Source organism: Pelodiscus sinensis, chromosome 2 (assembly GCF_052426305.1).
Source record: "Pelodiscus sinensis isolate ZL-2025 chromosome 2, ASM5242630v1, whole genome shotgun sequence".
NCBI classification, from domain to species: Eukaryota; Metazoa; Chordata; order Testudines; family Trionychidae; genus Pelodiscus; species Pelodiscus sinensis.
In genome coordinates, this window is record NC_143053.1 from 45,426,877 (window position 1) to 45,447,967 (window position 21,091).

Consider the following 21,091-nt stretch of genomic DNA (forward strand, 5'->3'; position numbering starts at 1 on the left):
TAAAAACCAGTTCCCCTCATAGATTGGCTGCCTGTTGCCCTGTGCTGCTGCCTGTGATACAGGGGTGGCAGTAGCCCCAGCTCAGGTTCTGAGTTCCTAGACCTGGGAGAGGGGCGGTTCTGAGCTGGAACTGAGCCAGGCTGCCAGCCCTCCTACCGTCTAATAATTTAAATGCAGAACCGCAGCAGGGGTAGGTCCCAAATCCATCACAAGCGAGGACTGAGACAGGCTGCTGGCCAGCCTACTAAAAAATTTACTGGCAGGTGAGGGGGGAGGGTTGTGTGTAGTCTATAGTGTTAACCTGCTTTTGCTTATCAGTTAATCAGTTAATTGACTACACTATTACATCCCTAATAGATATACATACACGTGATAGCTGTTAACAAGTTAATTGGTGAAAAATTGCAACGTATCTATGGTAATGCAGGCAGCATCAGAAGCTAAGTGCCAGAATACAGTCCCATCTGAGACCCCAAGTATGGACTCTGTCGACAAGTCTAGTGATGTGCATACTTTTCCATTTGTGCCCACCCCTTACCATTAAAAGAATCTGTTCTTCCAGGCAGTCTTCACTACTAGGGCAGGTACAATACCTGTTCCTCTATTCCCCCCACCTCTGGTTTTCAGAGAGGTGGAAGATCTGTGTGATAGTCTCTGCGGGTTGTGCCAGTTTTGGGCACAGAATCTGCTTGGAGTGGAAATCTGGATGACTTGTTAAAGTGAGTTAGGGTGTATCTGGCATTCTCTCCCCAGACTCCTGTGGGGGCTGATCCAGGCCTCAGTTCACAGAGCTAATATGAGCTACTTGGCATTGCTGCCTGTCCCCTGAATGTTCCTCTGCTGCCCCATAATTTGTGTCCCTAGACTAGTCCATGATGCCCATACTGCTTTGGTTACATTACTATTTTAGTATGTTAGTGTGATCAAAGCTAGTGCTTGTACATCAACCAGAACTGTGAACTGCATTTTTAGCTGCATTGCAGACATCTGTCCAAAACTGATTCCTCCCTGCAGTTTCCTCCCTAAACAACATGCAGTAAGTGGAACCACCTGGACCCAAGTTTCCCAACTGATAGTAACAAGTTTAGATCAGGCTAGGGATATAAAATCCTGTTTAATTGATTAACCAGTTAAATGGGACACAGAGCGGAGGGGCCACTCCAGCCCAGCACCATGGCCGGATCAGCCCCTGTCCTCGGCAGGTCCTGCGGGGCTGGAGCAGCCCCCTACACACACAGCAGCCAGGAGCTGCTCAGCCCCCTCTGGTTACTGGAATTGGGAAGCATCACCCATTAAGGGTGATGCTTACGGGTTAACTTTTCACATCCCTAGACCAGGCCTGAGTTTAACAAAAATCTAGTTTTAAATTGTAAACCTTATCTAGACCGTTATGTTCTGATAATGATTGCCCTCCATTTCTGCCCTGTCAAGTGTACATTCTCTCGTCTCCTAAACATACTCCTAAACATAGGCTTTTAGGTCACTGAATAACTTTCTAATTCCCCCTTTTCCTCTCACAAGAGCACTGACCAACTTCAAGATGATTCCAGCAATCTGCCCAGCAGACTCTTGTTGACTGAATTTAGATCATTGGTGGTTAGCCATCCAAGGCCAAATAGTCTTGTCGCTGCACAAACCAATTATGGGCAACTGAACAACTTTAAGAAATTCAAAAAGGTGAGTGCATATTTTACAGTGCCACAAGGTGGCACTGTTTGCAATAGCTAAATGCTGCCATAATAAAATAGAAATGGATGCCTGACCAATGGAGTTTTACTGTAATGTGCGTTATTCCAAAATAGTGCTGCTGTGTAGAGGTACCCTTTGAAAGTATCCTCCTTTCCATTCTGTTAGGTTCTGCATTACAGTTTCTTCTCTACATCAGACTAGATGAGAAACTTAAAATGTCAGTTTCTGTTTTCAAAATGCATTTTACATTAGCTTATTAATTTAACAGATTTAAAATAGAACTAGTCACAGCTATTTTTTGTGTGTGCTAATAGGGCAGAATTGGCAGTTTGCAGCTGGTGTGCTATTTAAAAAGAACTATTCATTGCATAGATACTGTTAGATAAATTGGATGAAAAGTATTCTGCCAATGTGAATTTACAAGCTGTGGCTATTCTTGTCCTGAAAGGTTGTTGGCCTATGCTATAACAGCAAATATTTATTGTCCAACAGGTACCTTATCCTGGAGCAGGACAACTTCCACGCATTATTGGAGGATCAGATCTGATATCTCACCATGCCAAAAAGAATTCACAGTTGGAAGAATGGTTAAGGCAGGAAATGGAGGTAAGGAATTCCTTCCAAGCAACAAAACAACTAGCTCTGTACTTAATGTGAGCCTTTATACTAAACAAATGTGACACTTCTTAACGCACCCCAAAAGATGTTAGGAGTGTGACCAAATGAACTGAAGAGATTCAGTGATAAGGTTGATGCTCTACTAATTCTTTTGAATGAATTTGAAATGCCATATTTATATTGTCAGTACAGAGGAGACTGCTGTAAAGCAAAAACCACTGGGTAGGAAAAAGTGATTTTAATGACTGAGTGAGATAAGCATTTTATTGAAGTCCAGCCCTGCATGAATTCTGATTGTGACAGTGAAAATTGTTATATTAACAAGCTCAGCAGCCTCCGCATTCAAGGCGCTTGGTGCAGCATTGCTGATGTTCTGCTCACAGATGGACTAAAATGCAGTTACTATTCATATGAAAAATATATAAGAGATGGGCATGTTGTAATAGGGAGATTGCATATTGTGATTTTCAGTAGAGAATATCTTTCCATTTGTATGTAATTTATATCAAGCTGCAGTAGATCTCAACTTTTTCATTTTGTAGGCTTTCTTTAAAAAAGCTCCTCTCATGGACCACATCCTATCCCAGTCTCCCTCTTCCGGTTCCATATCTTTCCTGTGGTATCAGTATTACTTGGTTAATTGAAAAGGTAATAGGACAGTATTAGGGGGAGAATTTGATCGGTGATTTTTTTACTCCTACCTCCACTTCTGTATCTGCTGTTTATTTCCTCTCCCTGATTTTAGCAGTTGGTTTCAGCACTGGATCTTACCTTGCAGTATAGCACTTCAGTAATCTCTTCTGGCCACTCTGAAATTAATGATTTTTGTGTGCTTGTTATCCTCATTTGGCATCGACCACAGATGTACTCATTGTTGAATTTGTATGAAGACCAGCTAGGAAGAACTGAAGCAGAGAGGTTCTGACTTTTTTCCCATCTCATGGTTCAACTCAGATAGCTAAAAAGCCTTTGGAAGCCCTAAAATAATCATAGTCTGGATTCCAATTACCAAAGTATCCCCTCTTGAAAACAGACATAGATGCTTTACTTCCATAACAGAAGCAACTCTGGTTAGATGAAATCAACAGACCATAGTTTGAGAGTATGCTGTTACCCACATTTTTTTAAGGTAGTTTAGAGTATAGTTTGCATAAAAAGGTATCATGCTGGATATTGGAGAGATGCTAAAGATCTGTAGAGTGTATTGTCTTTAGTTGTGGATGATCAGCATTTATCCAGCTCAGTGCTTAAAGTTTTATATAGCACAAGGGGTCAAACTCAGAGGACAATCTAAAATGGTGTAATTTGCAGCTTCTTTTTGTTCCTTTCTTTTTTTGCCATCAAAATGTACATGTTACACTTAGTATAGATTTTTACTTTGACTTGCAACATACCACTTACTTATCCTTATAATTCACCACCTATATTAGAATGGACTTAATTACTGAATTCAAAGTTGGTGCAGTGTAGGCTCAGTTGCTGAAAGATAGTAGCATTGAAGGAAAAAGTCAGTAATAGGAAGGTATAGGCAGCTGCAAGCTAACGTAGGTCAACCATTACTTTAACTTGGATTTCCTTGGCACAGTGTAAGTTAACTTACAGCTACTCGCCCTTGCTTAAAGGAGTCTGGCTTCACAACACTGCTAAACTAGTTCCAGTGGTTAAAACTGAAAATGTTGGGCAACTAATAGGCTTCTTGCAGTTTTAGTGAGATATTCCTGATTTTGAAAGTTCAGTCAGGACAATTAATGCAAAATACCTCGATGTTTTTCTTTCCCCTTCATTTTTGTCTGACACAGTTAATTCTGGTAAGTGACTCTTGGGTCTGAGCTTTTGGGTTAGACTTGCCTGCATATAAGCATTCCCACAGCAAAGATGTCCCTCTGTTACCATCCTCATTATTTCTGTCCTCATTCATGAATGTCTGGGAGCATAGCCTATGATGTTTCTGTGGAGAACCTTTCTGATATTTTCTCCCAGTAAATTTTGGGAGAACTTCTCGGTCCTTTGGAGGGAATTATGGGAAAGGGCTTTGTAGGACTGTCAGCACTCAAGTGATCTTACCTTCATCTTCACTGCAAAGTGGGTGACTTCTAGTCTGAGTTAAACCACAGCTCTGGGTTTAATCAGTATCTGGACCCATGCAAGTTCAAAGCATAAATAAGTATGTGCTTGAGGGTTTTGTGTATACGGTAGTTGAGAGTGATTTGGGCATCAACTACAGTGTTTGGTCATTTTTCAGATGGTGTTCTGTAACTGCAGTTTACTTTCAGAATTGAAAACCATGATGTGAAACTCCTGTAAAACACATTGTATGTGAGGTATTCACAGCAAGATATTTCAGGACAGGATTATTGTGCTAGTATGAATAATATTAAAGAGATTTACTTGATTTTTGTTAGGAGCAGAATCGGCATGCAAGAGAGGAATCGCTCGCTGATGATCTCTTTAGGTAAGGGATTTTTTGTTACTGCTTTTAAAAGACTTGATATGTTATGCATCACTTCATTTATTTTCTGGACTAGTTTCATTTGTCTAATCAAACCATGATGGCTAATGCTTTACTTGCCTACCGCCTTTCTTTATACCAATTCGAGTAGAATGTGTCCAAATTGACAATGTCTTCTGCTCTTTCCTAACTTTCTTTATACCTTAAACTTCATCAGTTTCTGGGCTGTACATGACTCCTTTCAATATAAAATTCAAAACTACTAGTCTTATTGGTAACTAGAGTCGTCTCAGATTTGAATTGTTGCCATTTCATCTCCCTTCTAGGAACATTAGATATTGTAACCTGGCATGAAGCTTTTTGTGATTGCTGAAATACTTTTTTCTTTCAGTAATCAAAAGTGTGACGCTCTATTTACACACTTTCACTTAGTGAAGTCCTTATTTGCACCCTCACCGACACTATAATTCATTATTATTTGATTGCTCGTTAAATCTGCTACTGTTGGAACATTCAACTAGGGGTGGGAGAACCCAGAAAAATTCCAGCTCTCCTTAATTTACAGTTGACAAAGTTATGCAAAAAAATCACAATTTGCAGAATTGAAACTCCTCTGGGAAAAAGGATAGAAATCTAGGCAAAACTCCTTTTTGGCATGAGGACACCTAGGATGAAACTCCTTTTTGGCATGAGGACACTGCACTGTGAAATTTCAGATGTAAATTGTTGACATGACATTTATGATTTTTAAAATCCTATTACCATGAAATTGACCAAAATGGACCATGAATTTGGTAGGGCCCAAGATAGGAGACTGAACCTTATGGTTAGTCTACGGGTACGTCTACACTGCACACTTAAATAAGCATTCCGCAATAGTTAATCCAAAATAGCATCTACACTGCAGGGAAGCCTCAAAATTAGTCCAAGGCAGGCTTCCCCAACATAGATGTGCTATCTTGATTTAGAGCCCCAGGAGGCACTGGAGAGGAATAACTTAGAATGGCCCTGGCGAGGGGCTATTTCAAAATAGCTGCAGTGGAGCACCTACACATCTCTTATTTTGAAATAGCTATTTCAGAATAGGTGTTAATTCCTCGTGGAATGAGATTTACAGATTTCGGAATAAACCGTCTGTTGTTTCAAAATTGTTTCAAAATAATGGAATGGCTGTGTGGACGCTTACATTGTTATTTCAAAATAACGCTAGTTATCTTGAAATAATGGTGCAGTGTAGATGCACCCTATAAATATGATTACAAAACTGAATTAAAGAATGCTGCTTGCCACAGAATGTTTGTTTTGAAGTGGTAGTAATAAGTATACAAACCATCAAAGAATGCCTCCATTTTTATCATCACACATGCTGGACATGTTTTAAAACACTCTTCACCATAGTGTTATGTCTAAGCTCCAATGTACTGTTGTGTTGCTTTTAATATTTACTCTATTTGTGTAAATCTGTTGAAAGGTGGAAACTTGTAACAGATATTTTACTTTTTGACACACTGAAGCCTGTTGCTACTGGACAGATTCTGAGTATGGGCTTGATCTTGAAAAACTTCGCTGGAGCAGGGCCTGTGCCATGTAGTATTAGCAGCTGCAGGTGCCTGTGATCAGCAGAACCAATCAAGCAGCACTCAGAGATCATTCACAGTGTCAACATTTTAAACTCATCCCTCTCCCCTTCTCACTTCAGTCCCACCTCTGCGCTTTTGGGTTCTTCACTCGCCTCAGACCTGGGAAGCTGCAGTAGGGTCCCCTCTCCCACTTTCCAGGCTGGCAGGGAGCAGCCACCCGGGGCTGACAACAGCAGTGGCCATACTGGGGCAGTTGACAGGATTTTTAAGTAAAATTAAGCCTCATTTTTAGACCTTTCAAAGGCAGGAGGTTTTTTGGTGTTCAGGCTTGGGCTTCAGCCCTAGGCCTGCGCAAGCCTAATGCCAGCCCTAGTGACTCCATTAAAACGAGTCCTGATGCATTTTGGGATCCCAACCCACAATTTGAGAACCACTGCACTAGAGAGTTTGTACTCTTTACTAGGGATGTAAGCAACTAGTTTAGTAGTTGACTACCCAATAAGCATAGACTTATTTGGTAGTTGAGTGAGTACTCAACTAGTTGCCCTCCCCCATTTCCTCTATATCAGAGGTAGCAAGGGGGAGAGCAGGAGCCAGTGCTGGGGGCGGGGAGAGACGCGGCTTAAAAGCTCACGCTGCCCCCCAGGAGTTAACCCCACTGCAGCTCAGCCCTTTAAATGAAGTAAGAGCCCAGCGGGAGTGTCCCCTTAACAACATCGATTGATTAATTAACTGATAATTAACATCTCTACTCCCTACTAGTGTGGCTGCTTCAAGCTGACAAGAGAGCTCTCCTGTCAGCATAACTGCTCCAGCCCCTCCCTCCTGTGGACAAGTAGCTATGTCACTGAAATAACACTGACACTGATGTCAGTGTAACTTATGTTGCTCATGGGAAGGGTGATTTATTCACCCTGAGTAACATGTATTTTGCCAACATTAGCTGTGGTGTAGACATAGCCCATGTGAAATTTCTCTCCTCTGCTGTGGTATAGACCCACTTTCACTTGCTAGTTTCAAAGCTAATACGTAAATGAATTCTCTTTGTCTTTCAAAGTACTTTGGAATTAACTACCTAATGGAGAAATCACATGCCTTCCTTTAAGGTGGGGTAACTTCTGTTTGATTGGAAATATGAAAAGAAATCCCTACATTTGAGAGCTCCATTGAGAGATCACAAGTGAGCCTTAATTTTACTCTGAAATCATGACTCTCGCAAACAGTTTACTAGAGTTGGCCTGACTCATTAGGCGGTAAAGCCAGAAAATAGTTATGCTCTTGACTGAACTCTAATAGGAAAATAGGACAAAAAATCCCTATCCCCACTACTGCCAACTTTTCAGAGTGTCCAGGGGTGTGCAACCCCATGCCTCACTTCCTACCAGAGTTCCCTCTAATTTTTTCCATTTATGGGCAGAATAAATTTGTTAAGGGCACCAAGGAAAATGCAGATGTGCACCAGTAATAGAAACACATGCTGCTGGCTGTGGGCACTCTGCCATTCAGCTGGGTAACATTGAAATCTCTCCTAGGCAGCCGGCCAAGTGCTCTGCTTACAGGGAACATTGCTTTCTGCCCAGTTCAACCCCCTTCCACAAAGCAGGCTATGGCCTTGCCTCCCGCCTGTCTCTAAACAGTGGATAGCAGCCGGTAGGAGGTGCCCCTAGGGAGGGAAAAACAATGATCCATGGAGCTCGCTGGTGGGTGCTCCACATTAACACTTGTGGGTGAACATTTTTCACTGAGTGATCATGCTGTGTCTGACCTCAGTCCTTATCCTCAGACGAAACCCACACATTTTCAAAAGATGAGCCTAGGAGCTGAAATTCATAACTTTGCTAGACACTAAAAACCATGACTGATACTAATGGAGGTTGGGTGCAGAAGCGTGTTAGTGATAGGGGTACAATGACTGGGTGGTGCTATGGATGCAGGAGAGGATTCTGACCTGGAGGAGGGGATGCAAGGTCTGGGAGGTAGTTGTAACCTGGGGCAAGGACTCAAGAGGAGATTCAGAGTTTTAGTTTGTGACCTGGGGAGATTGGGGATATGTGTGCAGGTGCAGAGATACAGAGGGTTTGGGTTGTCACCTGAAGGATGGGTGCAGGAGGGGAGCAGAGGGATGGGGGAATGGCTGGAGTGCCAGGTTTAGGCTCTGGCCAGGAGGTGCTTACCTAGGTGGCTCCCAGCCAGCAGGTGTCTCAGACAAGTTTCCTGCCTTTATGCCCTCACACGCCACTCAAAAGAGCTGCCTGCAGCACTGCAAGCCTGGGGATTGTGCTGGGGGTGGGGTAGTGAGAGAAACCTCTCCCCTCCTGGCTCATGGCACTCAGAGAAGCACGTGGCCAGGGCCGGACTAAGGGGTGGGCAAGTGGGGCAGCTGCCCGGGGCGCCAACTGATGGGGGGCGCCTGATGGCAGCTGTAAAGGGCGTGCGGCGCTCCTTGTAGCTGCCATCAGGCGCTGTGCGCCCGGCTCCCAGCGGGCTGCATTAACCCCCGGCATGCCCTTCCTCTTGCGGCTGCAGGGCCCTGCATGGCCAGGTGCAGCCTGCCCGGGCGGCATCGGGCTGCATGCCGGTGGCGGGGCAACACACATGCCGTGCGCCTGCCCGCACACGCCAGGGGCAGGCTCGCACATGTGCTCTGCACCCGGGGCGGCACCGTTCGCCTAGCGCCTGGGATGCCAAAATGGCTCGGGCCAGCCCTGCATGTGGCCCCCACAGATGGCCACTTTGAGCAGTATGTGGGGGCAGGACAGGCATGGACCCTGCTAAGGTTCTTACTCATTCAGCCAAAAAAAGTACGTCCTGTATGTTTCCCTATGTGAAGGAACTAGCAGTAATTGTGAGACTTGAGTTGCTATCAGTTGTATCTAATTTAACCAATATTTTTAAAGGACTGCTATTGCAGAACATTCACCAGTTGAACTAGCATAGTGCAGTATAAAGCATTAGAAGATAGCATATTCAAACTGGTAAGGATCTTTTCCAAATGAAGTGTATTAACAGTACTGTGCTAATTATTCACAGTTTATTTCTTTTTCCCCAAAAAGGATAAATGAGTTGCCTAGTGACAGCAATGACCTGTAATACATTTCTAGTTAAGGGGTGATGTAAATTGGCTCACAAGTTGTGACATTTTCCTGTGTTAGGACAGGGGTAGGAAAAAAAGCTTAATAAATGAAATCCGACTTAAGGAAGTAAAACTGCCTGATCATTGAGTAGGGCTTGTAACCTATTCATCTGTGAAAACAAAGCAAGTTAGAGGAAAAGGGTTTTTTGTTTTTTCTTGGGCTGGAGGCAGAAATTGGAGAGAGAAAAGGTCAGGGTTTGAATTCAAAAAGTATAAACACATTCCTAGACACTAGTTAATCATTTTGTACTTTATTGAAAAAAATAATTAAAAGATCAAGTGCTAGGAAGGAGCTGGAGAAGAATCAAGTATGAGAAGAGGAAGGAATTGGTAATAGCATCTGTGAACTGAGCTGTAGCATGAGACAAAGTTGCTATCGGTACCTTCATTGTTTGTGGGAGGAAGTTCTTGTAAGAATGTTCATAGGTTAATATTGAATCAAGAAACACGTTTTCATGGTGAAATGTCTGGATTTTCTTTTGCCTGCAATATTAAGACATTTAAAAATCCCAGACAGTAGTAAGATACCTTTAACAAAAACTCACAAATTCTAGAAATGGCACAGTCCAGGTGTAACTCTTTATTTTACTGGCAATAAAATGAAGTCCCACGGAAGGTTAAACACTCCCCAAAGCTGTTCACTCAAAGCTGTCCTTCTGCCCCCCACTGAGAAAAGGAAATGTCAATTTTTAACTGTTAAAATGAAGCATTTAGATTGGAATACTTGAAATAAATAGTAGATAACTGTTTACTTATGACATTTTTTTCCTCTTACTGCAGATATGATCCTAACGTGAAAAGGAGAAGATAAGTTGTTTCTTGAATTTACAATGAACCTACAACAAAAGCATCTTGACAATGTTTGCTGGTTTCAGTGTACAATATATGTGGGATTAAATTATCTCTTGTTGTAAGAGTTTAGTCCTGCTTTTATTAAAGAAAACAAAGTCACTGTTTTGGTATTTGAGTCCACATTTCTGGTTCAAAACTTTAAAGTCCTTTGTTTCAAACCAGTGCTATGATGCACCCTTTTAGGTATTTAAGGCTCCACTTCAAGTTTTTTTCTTAGTCTGAGAAACTTCTGCTATTACTCTATTTTTTTAAGCAGATTAATTTAAGCTCTTCATGTAATGGTAATAATTTGCCCTACACTAGGGCTCGAAGCACAAATGCTTAAGATACATAAAACAGATATACTGGGATAACTTTGCTAGACACTAAAAATCATGGATTGAACAGAGTGAATTTTTTTACTTTATTACTTCTGTTGGTGAAAGAGGCAGCTTTTGCACTATGGAGAGCTTGGGGAAAGAAGTAGCAGTCTGTGTACTTCAAGAACTTGTCTTTTATTGAACCAACCTGTTGGTGAAAGTTTCTCACTTCTACTCCCATCCCCTCATGGCTACACTTTCTACCTGTTAGGTTTGAAAAAAACCTTACAATTAAAGTGACAACTCAGCACCTATTTGCCTTTCTGCAACAGAGCTGGCTCTGTTAGAGTGAAACTTTGTAAGTCTTTTTTCATGTGAGACATAGTTTTATTTTCAATGTTGTCTATGACCATATTAGGTTTACCTAGTAGCCACTGCAATAGCTATGGTTGTGGATGGCAGAATTCTTAAATTTTCCTGTCAACTGTAGACAGATTTTATTCTGACAGTTATTTGATCAAACCAGTGAACAGCATTGTTAGTGTGCTCAGAATAAAATTTCTCTCCCCAACAGGAGGAGGAAAGCTGGTCTAAAACCTACTAGCCATGACCTATGACTCAGAGATCTGGTTAATCATATGGTGCACAGAATTAAATGAACTTAAAGAAACTTAGGTCTGTGGATGGCAGCATTATTCACATTGGTGATTTTTTTTCAATTACTTTTAAAGAAGACTGTGCCCAACTTGAGGTTCCATATGCTAGCTGTAACCTACACTGATCATTTCAAAGTGTTAGTAATCATCTTGCTGTGTCACATGTAGCTAGCTATTGAACGTATATTTGCTTAGTTTCAAATATCACATATTAAGAGGGTTTTTTAAAAACCCAGATATTGTTTTTTCATTACAGGCTCAATCTGGAATCAAATATAATTTTAAAGTTGGCTATAACTGCCACTCAGAGCACTGGATGAGCCATTTTGACTATACCCTAAATGCCTCTTAAGTATTTGCCCCAATCAGTGGATGAGATCTGATCTTTAACATCTCCTTAAAGTGTTAAGTCAGGGTACTGCTGTTTCCAAAGCTACCTGAAATTTTAAAAGCTGAGGAGAGCCTGACATTTAGAGTCCTACATGGACACAAAATCTGTATCCGCGTCCACAAAAGTGATCCACAGATGCAGATACCTGGAGACATAAAATGTTTGCAGGGTTCTAGATACAAATTTTGTATCTGCATCTGTAGTCACAAAAATGAACCGTGGATATCTGCATACACAGCTGCAGATACCCATGGATATAAAGCAGATTTGCCGGGCTCTACTGAGCTTTTCAGTATTATCAAGTACCAAATTCATAAGTGAAGTTACTATGCTGTTTGAAAATGAAAACACTCATTTTAAACAAAAGTTCAATTAAATCAGTTCACCTTAAATATCCATTTTTAAACTTTGGCCTTTGTTCTGTTTCAGTAGGAGATTTTTTAAATGATTTTGAAATAATACAGAAAATCAAAACCTGCTCACTAAGTTATTGGGACTGTTTGTGTAAAGTAATCACAGGCGCTAGGACTCTTCAAAACCCACTTCACCTCTTTCTATAATCTGTGAACATCACTAGCACAAATTAAAAGTACCTCATGTATGGGCCCTAATTAAACACCTGTGCACATGTGCTGTAAATTAAAGCACATGTAAATGTGCTTCTGTGCAACTGCAATATTTTTCTGTTAAAGACAATGTTTCACTTTGGGTAGGAAAAGGCACATAACTGCAATGTTATTTTTTACATAATGTCTCCATTATCATTCACAAATGGCTTGCACACTTCTTTCTCAGGACATACATAGCTCAAGCACTTTGAAGAGAATTATAAGAATTGCTCAATCAGCCAGTGGCTTTGCCTGCTGCATTTGTAAGAGCCTGATTTTATTTTATGGCTGTAGCAAGCATTTATCCTTTTTTCTATTCCTCTTCTGGGAAAGTTTCCCTTCACAAAGGTTACTTCTCTTCCAATGAGGAGAAAATACCATCTCTTATCTTTCACTTTCTATTTGCAAAAAGTTCTCCATCCAAGAAAAATAAGCAGAAGTCATCCAAAAGCCACATGACTTCTTTCCTGTGAACTAAGAGTAATTGTTCTGGACAAAGCTGAGACCATGAAGCAAAGGGTATCACTGGAAACAGTGGGAGTTAGGGGACCTTAGTGCTGCTCCTAACCTGCTAGAGGACCTTGGTCAAGTCCCTTCATTGCTCTGTACTTGAGTTTCTCTACCTGTGGAACAGGGCTAATGGTAGATTCACAAAGCTATTTAGATAGCTAAGTCCAATAGTTCAGGTACCATTGGTACTTTCCAAAGCCATCAGTCAGATTCAATCTAATCTAGTAGGAGTCTAAGGGACTCAAGTGCCAAAGTCCTGACACCAGTTGTCCAATCCACAACTTGAGCCCCAAAGCAGAATTTTCAAGCCTATCTTGCTACCAGGGGCTGCTTCCATAGGCTGAGCATACCTAAGAATTGATACATGCCCCAAAACACAGCTGGAAGCATGCATAATTTGGAGCAGGAATTTCAAGCCAAATGAATGCCCTAACCAGCAAGCTACAGGATATTCTGGAACGAGTCTCAATCTCTCACGTCAGAGCTGCTATTCTTATATGTATGCATAGATATTGAGAGAGAGACTGACTAAAGCCCATGGATTAGGGCACTCAGGATGTGGGAGACAGATTCAAGTCCCTGCTCCAGTGAATATTTAATTGCTTATATGGTAGAAGCCCTGCAATAGGAATGAGTCCTAGCCCAGTGGTTACTCATTAAGGATGTTAAGAGGCAGGTAATCCGCTAACTGTGTAGTCGATACAATTTTTATCAACTACACGATTAGTCAATAAGGGTCCAGGAGCTACCCCTGCTGCGTCTCTGCAATTTAAATGTAGCAAGACCCAGGCATGCTGGGTTAGAAAACTAACCCAAAACTGGGTTGAATTATTACATTTAGGATTTTAAATTTTCTACAACTTCAAATGAACTCTTCTGATTCGTTGCCAGGTGCCTAGGTCCAGCATTCCCTTCCAAGGTCATGAACTGCTATTGGTCTGTAGTGAAAGAAGGTGTAATTCAAGTCAGGATTAGTGGAGACAAAATTTATAATATAACACATCGACCTATGGAACTCAGTACCTTCAGTGAACACTTCAAGAGAAGATTAGATTGCATCTGAATAAAGAATTCTGCAGTTACACACTGGTATAATATTTAGCAGCCTGTCAGACCTCATATCAAGTTAAGCCAATCTAGAAGACCCCAAAAGAAATTAACTCCCCATAATTATTCTTCAAGTGCCTTTCTTTAAACAATGACCACTGTAAAACAATCATATTCTAAATGCACTGCTAGTCAGATCTGGTATGGCAATTCTAAGGTTTAAGTCCAAAACACTCAGATAAAATAATTTTAAAAACTTGTAGCTATAATTTAGCTTGGAAATATACTCTGTATTGTTATGGATTCTAAGCTATTCCTAAATTAAAGGCAACTATAAAGTATTTTCCATTAACCTACTATAAAACAGAATGTGAATACTTTATAATTGTATAATTATAAATTAATTAACATTGCATTTCTTTTTTTACTTGTTTTTGTATCAGTAGTATTGTTTTACCCAACCTTCTAAACTATTTTAAAATCTAATATTTAATTGTAGTTTATAGTAAAATCTCTGATATTAGCGGGCAAGGGAAGTAGAGACAACTTTCCTTTTAAGAATTTGATTTGGCCTACCGCAACTTACCAATGGCAAACTTTATCCTTTGGTTTTGCAGGGCCATCCCATACCAACAAGTTAAATCAAACTTTTCATGAAAATTGCATTGTTATACAATTCAAATTAGTGCTACACCAGTTAATTGCAATTTTCTTATCAATTTGTAAAGTAAGTCCATGTCTTCAGAAAATACCCAAGATTAGTCTGCATAATTCATAGGCAAGTTTTTACACCAGGTAAATAAAAGCCAGTTGCAAATAGAAAGCTAGCAGCTCCTAACGTAAAAGGAAGATTTCTCAGTACCACTTCAGTCGGTTTAAAAAAAAAAAAAAAAAAACTTTTTACATACTGGCTAGCTAACATTTACAGCTGGTCCCCAAGTTACGAATGCGTTATGAACCAAACACTTGGCCGTAACTTGGAATTGTCGTAACTCGGAACCCATTGAGTTACATTGCGACTGCACTGTTCGTAAGCGCAGATCACGTTTGTAACTCGGAGCCCGCATTTACGACCACTTTGGTCATAAGTGCGAATGGTCGTAAGTCGAGGTGGCTGTAAGTTGGGGACCGGCTGTATTCTTCAAACTCTATACATGCATATTGAAAACTACTGCTTTGTCCACCATTTGACTTATGCTCACAACTTAGTTGAATGCCTAGGAACACAAGCAAGAATGGAAGACATCATAACTCTTTGCTCTAGTTTCACAGCACCTTCCAATGGATGCCAATATAATCCCTGAATAAAAAGTTCTGCAATTAACTTTTGTCATTATGTTATGCATTCATAATATTAAGTACTTGCTGTAGTTAAAGATGGGACTAGTCTTACTCTTCTATAGCTTTTGTGCGTGTCTCTTTGAAGTATGTGAAAAATAAATGTTTTCATGAAAGATGGAAATGCTTTTTTATAATCTGTAATGTTATTTTGTGAGTTACCTACCATAAATGTCAAACAAATTTTGGATGTGCCTCACCACCATTAAAACCTATTACAAGTTGTTACAAGCATAATTAGGTTCTTTAATAAAATCTTTAGTACATACTTAATGTATGTCACTTAAGTAATAAATTCAAAATTCATAGGCAAACTATGAATTAATTAGGTATAAATAATTAGGTATAATTTTTAAGTTATTGCATATATAACTCCTGTTAAAATGAAGTGGAAAGATTGTAATGGTCTACACCATGATTGGTAATGCAAAAAAAATAGATTTAACCACAATTATTGACATGGCCCTTTGCTTTCTAGATAAAAAAAAGTGGTTAATTGATGAAATACGAAATGACTAAATTCAAATCGTGGGCATGACTAGGAACAAAAGCAATTTAAAATTATTTTTTCACATTGTTACACTATTAAAGTGATTTTATAAATTGCTGAAGTCTGTAAACTACATAACTAGATTTTTAACATATATATTCCTTACCCTTCAACTGAATATATTAGGATATTAATAGAAATATATTAGAAGCAAGAGGAAGACTGGGGACAGGGTAGGCCCATTAGTGAGGAGGGACAAACAGTAACAGGAAACATGGAAATGGCAGAGATGCTTAATGACGTCTTTGTTTCGGTCTTCACCAAAAAGTCTTATGATGGATTGCCTAACATAGTGAATACTAGTGGCAATGGAGTAGGTTTAGAAGATAAAGTAAAAAAGAACAAGTTAAAAATCACTTAGAAAAGTTAGATGTCTGCAAGTCACCAGGGCTTGATGAAATGCATCCTAGAATACTCAATGAGCGGATAGAGGAGTATCAGAGCCTTTAGCTATCATCTTTGAAAAATCATGGAAGACGGGAGAGATTCCAGAAAGACTGGAAAAGGGCAAATACAGTGCCCATTCATAAAAAGGAAACTATAGACCAGTCAGTTTAATTTCTGTTCCAGGAAAGATAATGGCGAATACAACTTAGATGGAGCTACTAAAAGGTGGGTGCATAACTAGCTGGATAACCATTCTCAGAGAGTAGTTATTAACAGTTCACAATCCTACCGGAAGGGCATAACAAGTGGGGTTCCACTGGGATCAGTTTTGGGACCAGTTCTGTTCAATACCTTTATCAACGATTTAGGTATTGGCATAGAGAGTATGCTTATTAAGTTTGCAGATGATACGAAGCTGGGAGGGGTTGCAAGTGCTTTGGACAATAGGGTCATAATTCAAAATGATCTGGACAAACTGGAGAAATGGTCTGAGGTAAATAGGATGAAGTTTAATAAGGACACGTGCAAAGTTCTCCATGAGAGGTACATTTAGACTGCTTTCCCCTTCCGAAAGAGGAAATGCAAATGAAGCACTGATCAGCATATTCTTGTGCATCATTTGCATATCCTCTTCTGACCCTTTTTGTAGAAAAGGTTTTATTGCCAAAAAATGCAGTCTAAAACAACCGTTTTTCGAAAGAACCCGTAAACCTTGTTTTAGGAAGGAACAATCAGTTTCATACATACAGAATAGGAAGCGACTGTCTGGGAAGGAGTACTGCAGAAAGGGATCTAGCAGTCATAGTGGACCACAAGCTAAATATAAGCCAACAGTTTGATGCTGTTGCAAAAAAAAGCGAATATGATTCTGGGATGCATTAACAGGAGAGTTGTGAACAAGACACAAGAAGTCATTCTTCTACTCTACTCTGCGCTGATTAGGCCTCAATTGGAATATTGTGTCCAGTTCTGGGCACCACATTTCAAGAAAGATGTGGAGAAATTGGAGAAGGTCTAGAGAAGAGCAAGAAGAATGATTAAAAGTCTAGAGAACATAACCTATGAAGGAAGACAAAGAACGGGGCTCGTTTAGCTTGGAAAGGAGAAGACAGAGGGGACATGATAGCAGTTTTCAGGTATCTATAAGGGTGTCAAGGAGGAAAAGAGAAAAATTGTGCCTGTTACTGAATTAGTGCAACTCAAGAGAGACATGGTTGAGACAGCAGAATAGGTACATCACCAATATACATGTTTTCTAAGTATGTCCTCAGGGTTCTTTTCTGTTTGTTTCATTTTAATCATATACATAAAGGTCTTTTTAATCCAAACTACCACTATATACACTACAATACACAAGAGCAGAAATTAGTGAACTGATTTAGACATTATGTCTTTTACCACATTAGATTTGCATGAAAGTGCTTGGTAATGGATTAAAACTAAACACTTAGCCAAAGGGGGTTCACATTCGTACTAAATTAGTTATAATTATTTAGAATCTTTCAATCCACTGTTTGCTCCAAGTACCATAAATAACATTAGGTAGTGTCTACAACAGTTTATTCATCTAAATATTTGGGCTTGAGAGTCTAGGTCTCACCTTAGAAACCAGTGGTATGAAATTTAATCCATGTCATTTTACAATATTGAGTATGCATCCCTGCCACACCCATAAGCAAAGAAAGATGATTTTGCAGGAACATTTCTATCCAGGCTTAGCCATTTTGCATGAGGTGACAGTTTTAGACCTTGGCTTTTTTAAAGCCATTAGAGATATTTTAGTAGTAATGTTAAACATTACTGTACAAAGGTAAAGGGCAGGTCTGCCTCCTATCTCCACCACATAAGAGATCGCATCCAGACTTCTTTAGCGACACTGTGAGAAATTTTTTTTACAAGTTTTACAGTTACTTCTCAACATTTCCTTTTCAAAAGTATATTAGGTATTCACTGTATTGACACTATAGTAAGAGCACTTTTATCAGCACTTTATTGTTTTACTGTAAACCAGAGTACTCTTGGAACAGATCTCTATAAAATGGTATGTAATGGTCCTTATGGAAGTGTAGGCATACGCTTGACAGAATCATAAGTGTATTGTCAAATTAGCAACTAAGGTTAAAGGAATGCTGTTCCCTATTATTGCAGTACCAAATTAAGATGAATCTGGTTCAACTGCTTCAGCCAAGCTTTTCCTGCTTGTAGAAATCCTCTTTGTTTATTGTAAAGACCATTTTACTAAGTGCTAAATAAAGGTTTATACAAGTGCCAGTATTACTAGGGCAAAATAAATAAAATCCTTGTTCAAAATACACACACTTGCTTTGACACCAAAAATGGTCACAAGGAGCGCTTTCTGTTTTTACAACTTAACTTAGAGCTAGAGTTTCACATAAGTATGGTGAAACACTAAGAATAAAGAGTAGCTCTTCAGCAGTGCCCTATTTGAGCAAGTAACCACAGGCAAGTAAATGTAAATTAGTTTTACTTTGCTGTCTATTTGGAAGAAATTCTAGCTGGGGACAGAGCACTTAAAATCAGTAGACCACCCCTGTGGCTTTTGAAAAGGGTGAAGTAGTGTAGTGTCAGCATCCTCTACCAGGCAATACAAGCCTCGCTTGCATACATAACAAATAAGAGGCTACTAACAAATTTAACTGTCAATGAGATGCTTGTTAGTGTATGCCTGTAATTCCATGTATGAAAGTTTATATGACTGCATGTTTTAGGGGACTCCATCCTCACCGCCTCTTTCAACAATTAGTTGATGTTTCTTCTTTTGTCTTGAAGCCAAACATCGCACAATGCCCAATGCACCTCCTTTTAAAAAACGTACAAAATTGTCTCCAACCAGTGGGCCTAATGCAAAAAGATTGGCTTCCTTAGTGCACTCATAAGTATATGGATCAATCTCAATAGGATTACCCTTGCATGTGATTGGCTGGTTTGCGATATGACCTATCCCCTGACCTTGGTCCTTTAGAAAGAACAAATTAGGGTGAGAACCTATCAATACTAAGGCTATGGAGAACTTGAAGATTTTCTTCAATCCAGAGGCACTCTGTAGGACACATTTCATGTCTGGCTTGAAGCAAAGTACATGGTGCTCAGGAAAACTGGTGTAAGCAGAATGTAGATTAGAGTCCACAGCATGTGACTGAGTACACATCATATGATAGACTTTATGGTATTCAGGATAAAGTTTTTTAGGTAACTGTTTGAAAATTAAACTTGGATCGGCAACTCTTCTACGAAACACATGAATTACAGGGATGTTATTGTTGTAAGCACACAGTACTGCGTCAGCTGCTGAGAGTCCAGCACCCACAATTAAGACAGGGTCTACTTTCCCACGTAGTTTTCCTTTGCTGATGGCAGCTCCAAAGTCAGACATGGAATGAAACACAAATGGAAATTCTTCTCCTTCAACTTGTAGTCGTCCAGGAGAATCAAAGGTTCCAGTCGCAAGAGCCACATTCTCAGCAAAGAGGCAGAAGGGCACTTGAGAACCGTCCGTTGTTCTCTGATAACCTCTGACTTCCCAGTTTTTCTTGACCAGCGATGTTTGTACATCTTCCTTTTTCATTTGCAAATGTTGTATTGAAATATCTTCATTCACTTGGCTTTTATCTTCATCATCCTGTTCTCGGTAAAGTCTTGAAACAGATGTTATGTAAGTGTTGTCTCGGAAGTTCTTCTGGAGGCCCATGACTTTAACATACTGTTTATAATAGCAAGCAATTTCCTCTGGCATCACTCTGTCACTCTTTATACTTCTGAAACAGAAACAAAGGCTTCCAGTTAACATTTGTGGTTTAATGAATGGGTCGAATATCATGTTTGAAATACTGAATGAACAGACACAAATTTAAACAGGATTGACTCAGCACTTCACTCTCAACATAAATATATTGAGTTCAATATGTGTTATTGTGTGAAGTTTAAAGACAAGACTGTAAAGTGCTCTTTTTATGTCTGAGAGAAAAGTGGGCGAGATACTATCTTTTATTAGACCCACTTCTATTGGTGAGAAAATCAAGCTTTTGAGTTACATAGAGCTCTTCTTCATGTCTAGGAAAGGTACTGAGTGTCTCAGCTAAATACAAAGGTTAGTATACACTGGCACACTAAAGGAGTACCACTGGAATCAATGCAGCAGCATCACTTTAGTAGGTCTGGTGAAGAGGCAAATAAATTGATGGCAAAACGCTCTCCCATTGATTTCAGTACTCCACCTCCTGAAAAGGTGGAAAGTAATTCAGCAAAAGAGCATGTCTTTCTGACACAGCACGGTATAGACACCGCATTAGGTCAATGTAAGCTACATCACTCAGAGGGGGGATTTCTTCATGCCCCTGAGTGAGATAACTTACATCAACTTAAGCAGCAGTGTAGAGCAAGGCCGAGACTGAACAGATAGTTTAGTAAAGTAGTTAGCACACATTCTAAATGACCATTAAAAGTGAAGTGGCCTGCTAACATCCCTGTAGTCGTAGGACAACTGTTGTGAAAAACCATAAATCCACTGTCCTTATTAAGACCAGGATTCTTAGCATCTAATAAAAGTTATGAAAATAACCTTCCAAGATCATATTTTGAAAATGTTGTGCAAGTGTGCTTTGAGAATGGATAGGTCAGACAGAGTGATGACTTTGTAAAATGTGTTCATCCACCTGTAATAGGGTAGTTTTATCTTGAATTGTTTTCCTGTGAGGGTTTCTTCATGATTGTCTGATTTAACCCACATGGTTATTGAGCTATTAACTGCACTGGATAGACTATTTGTTGTTTAAGTTTTTCCTGTTACAGACTAACTCGGCTACCCCTATGAAGCTTATCTATTCACTGTCTCTTTTTTTTCTTCCTCCCCTCCGTTTTTTTCCCTTCTCCTCCCTTCCCCACCCCCTCCTTCCCTTATTTATTCTTGGATCTGGACTTCCAACACTTCTGTCATCTGAAGAAGTGGGTTGTGCCCACAAAAGCT

At 39.9% G+C, this 21,091-nt stretch overlaps 2 protein-coding genes across 3 annotated transcripts in view; one reads left to right on the forward strand and one right to left on the reverse strand.

The window, feature by feature from the left end:
* The window catches only part of NBN (nibrin), a 53,146-nt gene extending 42,725 nt beyond the window's left edge, over positions 1-10,421 (forward strand). For both annotated transcript variants that reach the window (XM_075920420.2, XM_075920421.2), the window contains 4 exons: positions 1,522-1,677; positions 2,182-2,295; positions 4,710-4,759; positions 10,250-10,421. In XM_075920420.2, the coding sequence (XP_075776535.2) occupies positions 1,522-1,677; positions 2,182-2,295; positions 4,710-4,759; positions 10,250-10,280 (351 nt within the window). In that variant the 3' untranslated portion in view covers positions 10,281-10,421. The remainder of the gene's footprint in view (positions 1-1,521; positions 1,678-2,181; positions 2,296-4,709; positions 4,760-10,249) is intronic.
* Positions 10,030-21,091, reverse strand: part of OSGIN2 (oxidative stress induced growth inhibitor family member 2) — a 38,985-nt gene continuing 27,923 nt past the window's right edge. The window contains exon 6 of the mRNA XM_075920422.2: positions 10,030-19,883. Within this exon, the coding sequence (XP_075776537.2) occupies positions 18,833-19,883 (1,051 nt within the window). The 3' untranslated portion in view covers positions 10,030-18,832. The remainder of the gene's footprint in view (positions 19,884-21,091) is intronic.